At 37.9% G+C, this 9,108-nt stretch overlaps 1 protein-coding gene across 1 annotated transcript; it reads right to left on the reverse strand.

The window, feature by feature from the left end:
- Positions 1-5,822: 5,822 nt before the first annotated feature.
- LOC130888112 (40S ribosomal protein S15a-like) lies at positions 5,823-6,263 on the reverse strand. Its single transcript, XM_057790978.1, has one exon. It carries the CDS (start codon positions 6,245-6,247, stop codon positions 5,855-5,857), a length of 393 nt encoding a protein of 130 aa, XP_057646961.1. The 5' UTR covers positions 6,248-6,263; the 3' UTR covers positions 5,823-5,854.
- Positions 6,264-9,108: the final 2,845 nt, after the last annotated feature.

Here is a 9,108-nt window from a genome sequence, read left to right on the forward strand (position 1 = left end):
TCTAGAAGCTTCTCAGTCCCATGAGACTGGATGTCTTAGCTAGAATGGATGTGCTGACAAGGAAAGAACAAGCAGGGGAAGAATAAACCCTTTCTTCTTCTGTTATCATTATATGGGCTTCCAGAAGAAGGTGTGCCCCAGATTAAAGGTTAGTCTTCAAGTCTCAAGATATGGATCAAAGACATGTTGTCTTCTTGCCTCAAGATCTGGATCACAGTTGTGCCCTCCATTTCTGGATTATAGTTCATTTCAAATACAGTCCAGTTGATCACCAAGAATGGCCATCCTACCAGCATTGCTCACAATCCCTAACTCCCTTGGATTCTCTGATTCTAAAGGCATCTTGTTATCCCTATGCCTTGCTACCTCAATATTTGACTTGTGAAGATGTGTCTCCATCAAGGTTCAAATCAACTCTTTACCCAGTTACCCTTTCCTATATTGCAACCAATTTCTTCACTTCCATTTCAAGAGAAGAAAGTGTTGTAATCTGAATGTTAAATATTCCTGAAAGATCATGAACACAGGTTGGTAGGTAGGTAGGTAGGTAGGACATTGCTTCAGGAGATCATGTAAACATTAGGAGAAAGAGCACAGCTTCAGGAAGAAGATAAACAGTGACAAACATTTAAGTGTATCTTGTGTGTTTTCCCATTTGTTTGGGGTCAGAAATCACTATCAGGGAATCCCTCTGCCATGTTATATCACACCACAAGAGAAAAATGACAGAAACAGAATCAATGAAACAAATACTGAGAACTAAAATCTATAACCTATGAACTGAACTAACCATTATCACTTAAATTGTTTGCCAAAAGGTATGTTTTTTTCCAATAAAGTACAATCTGACTGATCCAATTGGTACCAGAGAAGTGGGGCCAGGGTTAGGGAAAAGAATTTAGAAGGGTTTGAAGATGGGAGGTAGAGAGCTTTGGACATTGCAATTTTACTCTAATGAGTGATTATGCTGGAACCAAATTTTGAGGATAAAAATAAAGACAAGAAAGAATATGTTAAATTTTCAGATGAGAATGGGAACTTTATTAGGGATTTGAGTAGAAGCCAATCTTATTACATTTTGTGAATAAAAGAAAGAAAGGAAGAAAAGAAAAGGGGAAAAAGAGAAAAAAGTTATATGTTGACCCTGTGTCCTGAGACTTTTTGAGAAATTGAGTTTAAGGGAAAGAGGCTGATTATCTTGTCAGGGTTGTTTAAAACAGCGCAGCATTTGGGGTGTGACATAGTTATTGCTAATTGCTTTTGTCTAGGTCACAGAATATTAGAAGAAAGTCAAGGAAAAATACTCAACTTGTTGCAGTTTGGTCAGAAAGGCTATGTCAATTAGGAGTTTATGATTTCTGAAAAATGTAGTACTATTAAAATGAGAGACATGCCTTCACCAACACTGTGGGAAAGAAGTTTGCAGAGCATTTCAGGAACTCGGCATTCAGCACCCATGGAAAGCTCAAGAGTGTTAAATGGTAAATTCATTTGAAAGGCTTTCCCTTGGGAAGAAGACAATTCTGGACTTTACTGCACACACAAGGCTGGATACCGAGGGGTTTTATTAGATTTTTTGTAGGGGTTGTTATATATCAGTATATCAAACTCCCAGGCACAGAGAATCCATAGCAACCAAAGTCTCGTGGGTTCCATCTAGAACTCCAATCTCTGGAACACCTCTAAAACAACCATGTGAGACTGTTGACTCATAAATGAAAAATGCTGTACCTGTGTGGCAAAGAATGTTTCAAAAAGGATTGCAAAGGAAAGCATTTTAAGACAGACCGTGTGCCACAGGGTGTCCTCCCAGGCTGCACTAAGGGATGTGAGTGAGGTGGTGAATCTGAAGCCAAAGCTGCAATGGAAACTCCAAGAAGTGAAAGTGATGGTTGGTTTTACATGTCAGCCTGGCACAGTCTGCCGAGAGGGTGAAACACGGGGCTGAAGGAAGGAAGCCTAAGCATCCATAGAATCTCAGCTTATTTGAAGATGCTGGAGCACAGAATGTTTGTCAAGAAAAACCATGGACAAACCTGAAGATGTAGGATAGAGAAAGCCCAAAATGCTTTAAAAATGATTATTTTAGGGGCCTCAGCAAATATGGAATAAACATCCTTTCTGTTATTTTTGTGCTTGAATCCAGATTTTACAATACTCCTTATCCATGAGACACCAGTACATCCTAAACACTATAGAGAGCACTGTCCTGCTTGTATAATGTTTTGTCCTATGAAGGTCTACTATACTAGTGTGCTTTACTGGTGATGGGATACAACACTCTGACCAAAAATAACACGAGGAGGAAAGGTTTATGTCAGTTTCTATTTCCAAGTCACACTCCATCTTTGAGGAAGTTCAAGGCTAGAGTTCAAGGCAGGAAGCTCGAGGCAGGAGCTACAGAGCAAAACAGATTACTAGTCTCCTTCTAGCTTGCTCAGCTAGCTTTCTTATATCTCAACATACATGTCTAGTGACGGTACTTTCTTTCACGGCCTGGGTCTTGCTATAGCCATTTAATATTTAAAGTTGAGAAAGTATGACACTGGCAATAAAAATCAGCAATAGAATAGAATACAACATAGGGTAGGGAGATTACATGGTTTTGATCTTTCTCTTTCTCAATCCCCCATCCTCCCAACAACTTTTTGTGCACTGCTCAACTTTCTTCAACCTGCTCTGCTGATATTATAACTCTATGATGATCAGCATGTGACCTCAATGCTGTGTTCATCCTAAGAATCACATTCTGTGATTTTGTGCCTTAATGTCTGTATAATTTATGACACTTCAACAAATATTGGAAATTTCCAGGTTTACAATCTCTTTCTTCTTTTCATTTTTGGAGATAATGCAATGTGATCTTCTAAATCATCATTTATCCTACTTCTTAGTCCCTTTCATTGTTTTATTATATCCCATCAAACACTCTGTGTGTATAATGTATAATTAGACAAGCATGCAAAAAAATACGTGTGGAGGTCAAAGGACAATTTTGTAGAATTGGTCCTCTCTATGTACCTTATGTGTCTCCTGGGGAAAATAATCCATATTGTCAGTTTTGTCTAGTGAGCTCCTCCACCTGCTCAGATATCTCAGAAGGCCTGTTCTTACTACTTCTTTTTTTCAGTAATTTTGGTAGATAGTTTTCTACCATGTTTTCTATTTGCATGAATTATTTCTCTCCTTTCACTACTGATCGCCAAGAAGTCTTCTAAAATCATTCTGACTTTTCCACTAGATTCTTTCTGCAGTCCTTTACTACTCTTGGCATTAATCATACACTGCAGGGCTGAAGATTCCATCTTTCCCAGCAGCACTGAATGATTTCCAGCTTGTCATTTAGTTCATATTATGGTCTACAGCAACTATTGATCAAAGTTGATTAAATATCTGGTAGGTATATATGCCCTTAATAAGTCAAATGACGCCCAGGTGAAACATTGAGAAATGAAGCAATGAGGTTGGGCTTGTGAGTAAAAATACAACTCAGCATGTTCATTTCATGGGCACAGAGATTCAGGTTGATAATTTGTGCTGCTAACTATTAATGCAACTTTAATATCTAAATGTTCTGTTTAAAATTATTGTATGTTTTATTTCTACAATGAAACATTGGTGAAATCCATAAATAATATGGCTGCCACCCAGACTTTCTAATTATATGTATACATATATATGCATATATTTCATTTTTTCCTGTGCTCTGCAACCTTATTCCATATTAGCAGAGTTAATGTCTTTCCATCCTCACTGTCCTGATGATTCAATGACATCCCTGTGATGAACATGCTAATGTGTATCTTCTTTCTATAAGGGCCCAGTTTATTTCTATTGATGATTTGTCTGGAAATGAGTATAAGCTTATAACAAGCTATGTTATAAAGCAAGATTTAAAACAACACGATACCATGAAAATGTGGACACACTAGAAAGGATCTGAGAGCTGGGTCAAAAAAAATGTCTTCCAGGCTAATCAAGTTCAATTCCCAGGCGCACACAGTGGAAGAAAAGAATCGACTCTCACAAGCTGTCTTCTGACTTTACACATGTTATAATACATGCCTATCGATACAAGTATATTCACACACGCAGATGCATACACACACACCAATGCATGCATACTCACACACAAACACACACCGAGGTACAGGCACACAAATAAAGAGAGCCAAAGAATGACTCCAACATATACATTAATAGTAGTTTGAAAAATTCCCAAAAATATATGATAGAAAATAAAATTCTTTTCAATAATATTTCTATAAACAATAAATACTCTCATGGAAAGAAATAAAATTGTACTCGATCTGTCAGAGTATGGATCAGGAATGAATTCATGTGAGGAGAATTCTGAGTGATGTGAGAACACTCCAAAAAAAAAAAATCCAAGACAAGGGTCTTGTGACCTCAGTTTCTTAAAAAAACCAAAATTGTCCTTGGAATGTGCGTCTGTGCTTCTCCCAAGCGTAGCCAATAGGAGTGAGGTTGCAGTGAGATTACTCACTGTAGCTTGCTGTTGCTATTCAGTTAAATGTTCAAGCTAGCCTTTATTTGCCTCTATGGAAACACATGTTTTTGCAACATGTATATTGTTCTTGTAACTGTATACAGCTTGAATTAATGGGAGCTTTACTCATGTGACCTTTCTTAACCCTTAAATTTGTCTGAGACTCCAAATAAAGTTGGTTATTGCATATTTAAGTCCTCCTCGTTTGGGGGCTCCATTTTCCCAGTTCCCACTACCTCTAAGTAGTGATACCAGTGTTAAATAATACATAGATATCAACCTAAGATGGCTTAAAGAATTACGTACAACTCCTACAACTATGAACTATCTAAATTTAAAAAGGTGGAGAAAAAAAGCATGACAGTATTTTAGTCAACATTCTTTAGATATGACGCCCAAAAGTCAGATCTAAGTGGAAACATATTAAAACAAATAAAATGTTTCTGATAGCAAAGGAAATAATAGATTAAATAGACAGTGTAAGGAAATAATATTTCCTTACCAAAAACAAATATTTCCAGGCCTTAAAACCAATGATAAGTTATTATCCAAACTATATAAAGAACCTGTTTACAGAAAGAAAACAATCTGATATAGATACATGTGAAGAATCCAGAGGCTTTAAAATAGCAGTCAAATGAATCAAAAGCAGCTCAGACTCACTAAATATTTTGGACACACATTAAAATGACAGCAAAAATGTCACTTGTTAAAATGAGTGGAATAGAAAGCAGAATGGAGGATGGCTAGGATGCAAAGAGAAGGACCTCTTGAACAGTGTTGGCAGCAAACTGTTGCCTACAACAGTTGTAGAAGAGAGTGTCATGTTTCTTCCAAAATTGGAAAATAAAGCTACTATGTGATCCATCAGTCCTGCCTCAGGGTGTCTCCCTGAAATAGCTGTAATTAGTGTGTAAAGAGGTGTCCACCTTTTCATACTAATTACAGCACTATTCACAAAGACAGTCATGGAATCCTCTAAGATTCCAACAGTGGAAAAATGAAAAATTGGCATGTGGTGGCTACAACAATAAAATTCAACCTAGAAATAAAGATCCTAACAAATTCTGTCACTTGACATAGCGTGGGTTGGATTATAGTGTACCATACTAAGTACAATAAGCCACTTAGAAGGATACATAATATATGTTCTCATTTATAAACAGAAATCTGAAAGAGTGGAACCTGCAGAAACTGGGCATGCAGAAATGAGACTGATAATTAAAAGGGAAATCAGGAAGTAAACTTCACTTAAGTGAAAAGAATAAGTTCATTTCTTTAGATATATCATTCTTTTTTTTTTCCCCACAGTCCATAAAGGCTCTTTATTTATGTTTTACATCTCTAGAAAAAGAATCCCAGGATTTTCCCTCCTGTGTGCTTTCGTCTTGCCTCTTCATGGTCCATGATGCCAGCTGAGGTGGTCAGTACAATGAAGCCAAACTGGCGGGACGGGAGCAGATTGTTCTGCCATTTTTCGAGGTCTTTGAGTTGCACATCAAATCTAGGGCTTATCACTCCACACTTGTTCAACCTGCCTGTGAGGTTCACGACGATCTTCCCAGCTCTGTGGTCATCAGTGATTTCAAATTCACCGATGTAACCGTGCTTCATCATCACGGTTAGGAACCGAACGATGACTTTGGAGCAGGGCCTGATGAGGACCTGGCGTTTGCCTCTCTTCTCTGCATTGTTGATGCTTTTGAGAACATCGGCCAGGACGTTCATGCGCACCATGGTGGCGGCGCGGGAAGATGGCCGAAAGAGGGTTAGATATATCATTCTTGATATTTAATGTAGCTAATAAGTGAGTACTGCTTATTTCAGTATCACTAAGGGAATAACTTTTAAATGTGTTCATGAAAAAATAAATTGTTAAAAGTAAAATCATGTTGTTCCTGAATAAATATATAAAAACACCTGATCATTTTAGTACAATAAATTTTAATAAAAAAGTAATCAAATTTAAATACAAACATAATGCTTAAATTGTGCCATCAATAAAAGGAAATGTCTCATTCTAGATTAAAATGTTATTCTATCTTTAATTTTCCTTCTCAATCATAATAAGCTAAACAATGTCTAAAAAATCATTGACCATTTCATGTTATTGAAAATAAAAGCTGAGTTACTGAGAACCCTTTCTTATCTTCTTCTTAAATTTTATGGACTTATTAAAGCTTCATGCTGCAGTTCAGTATTTCACATCCAGAGATGATAATTTCCATATTTAAATTTTAACCACCTGGATATATTTAAAGTCATATTTTGATCTCCATTGCATATGTTATTTCTCTGAGATTTGTGGTAAACTAGTTTCGAAGCATAGAGACCATTCAAATTAACTATGCTGAAGAGAAAGAAGTAAAAATAAAGAAATATAGTTTTAAAAACTAGTCATCTTAGACTCCCAACTCAGAAATGTATTCTGTTCCTTGATCAACAACAGCATTAGATATTAGATACATTATGTAATAAATGAAATCAATCACATGTAGTATCTTAACTCAAAAAGACGGAAACTGGGGCATTTTCCTCGGTTTTAACATTTGGAGACAATTGCAAGTGACGGAGTCCTATTTTAGTTAAAGCAGAAGGCCACCTCCCTCCTAAAGCCTCAAATATTTACTTCACCTGAAGATAGTTAAGAAAGAAAAGTTCAGCAAAATAACACAATTATTCTGTTAAAAGGTCATAAACAGTAGAATAAGATTTTGGTATATAATGAAAACATGTCAGAGAACTAAATTTTGAAGTTGGCTTTTCAAAGCTCAAGGAAACTTCTCTTTGCAACAGACTGGGAACAGTACAGAAAACAGTCAACCAAAATGTCAAGTTGTGGATGACAGTCCCAATGGATATAGCTACAAAACATTCTGCAACTAAAGCTCAGAGAACATTGCAGAAGAGGGGATTGGAAGAATGTAAGAAACAGAGAATCTAAGAGTTGGCTGTGATTTTGTACCTTCTAGTAATATCAGAAGATAGGCACTAAAGTCTTATTCACATAACTGCCCAAGCATAAGCTAAAGAATGATGACGCCATTGGGCTTGCCAAAGTGGAAAGGCTGACATCCAAGAAGACTCAACCCTCCTTTGTGTTGAGTCTTTACACAAAGGACTATAGGAACTCAGGGAAGTTGGGATCAGGAACAGTGAACTTCACCAGGGTAAGTCACACCTGGTTGTTCAGGATAAAATAGTCAGTTATGAAAACCCCAAGGAAGAACTACAGGACAGGCTGCTGGTGGTACTGTGCAATCTGAAACCCTAGAAGATGAGAGGAGAAGACTCCCAAGGCATGCCACTTCATCCATGGAAGGGGTGAGCCACCAGGTTGAATCTCTGGACCCTCTGTCAAGCTCTGCTCCTGGTGAGCGAGTATTTGTGAAGGGCTATGAGGAGGGCCAAACAAACGAGGAGCTCAAGCCCAAGAAGAAAGTCTTTGCAAAACTGCAGGCCAATTTTAAGATTTCTGAGAAGTGCATTGTACCATAGAAACAAACCAACTTCATGACCAAGCTGGGATCCATCTCCTGTAAATCACTAAAAGGGGTAACATTAGCTAGCTGGCCCAGCATCCTCCTCCCATCACCTGCCATCTCAACTTGTGGCATCCATCATCCGTTCCCATCTCAGGACACTGAACAGTTCCAAGTCTGGAACTGTTGATTAGAGATGGAACTTGGTAAGGGACAGTTCACCTTCCTACCATCTGGGATTATCCTACCTGGCTCCATAGAAATTGACTGCTTGGGGTAAGGATGGCTGCCCAGTGTAGGTCAGCTGTATCTCTTTCCCTTGACAGCTGACTTGAGCAACCTGGTTTCAATAGAACCAATAGTTTATTCCACCATCCTTGTAATTGGAAGAACAATGGCTTCCAAGCTTCTAAAGGGTTATGCCCAAAGCCATACTGGAATCTAGTGCCTGACCTGGGCTAATTACAATTTCTCCCCAACAGGAAATTGTGGGATTTGAAAAGAAGGAAAAACAGTCTAGAGGTCTACCAAGTTTCCCAGAGCTGGAAGCATTCTCAAGGCCTGCCTACCCTGAAGCTTGGCAACAGTGGCAGGGTGTGCCCAGCTCTGGGATTTCCTTGGATCTGGCTAGGTTGGGACACTCCCTAAAGCAGATGTGTCAGCATCAGGATGGAAATGGACTGACACAGTGTGGTGCTTTCTTCAGAATGTGGGAGAGATACTTCATAATGCATCTCAGTCCAATCACTTACCTCCACTGTCAAATTCAAATAAAGTGTCTGAACAAGGGGTTAAAGAAAGAAAAGAAAAGAAAAGAAAAGAAAACCAACAGACAGATACCATTATATGTACTAGAAGGTTACATTTAGGAATATATAAAAATATACATTCATGAATACAACAAAAGTTAGTTACAAAAAGAAGCCATAAATTTGAAGAAGAGGTAATGGATATACAAAAAGTCTGAAGGTAAGAAAGGGAATGGAGAGATGCTGTGATTATATTATAATCTGAAAATAATGCTGTGGCAATTCTAGCTACAGAGAACTGGATTTTCATCTTTGAATTCATGGGGTGAGAATTCTCATGCTGCTGACGTGGCCCTCCTCAACTACT

Source organism: Chionomys nivalis, chromosome 16 (genome assembly GCF_950005125.1).
Source record: "Chionomys nivalis chromosome 16, mChiNiv1.1, whole genome shotgun sequence".
Lineage (NCBI taxonomy): Eukaryota > Metazoa > Chordata > Mammalia > Rodentia > Cricetidae > Chionomys > Chionomys nivalis.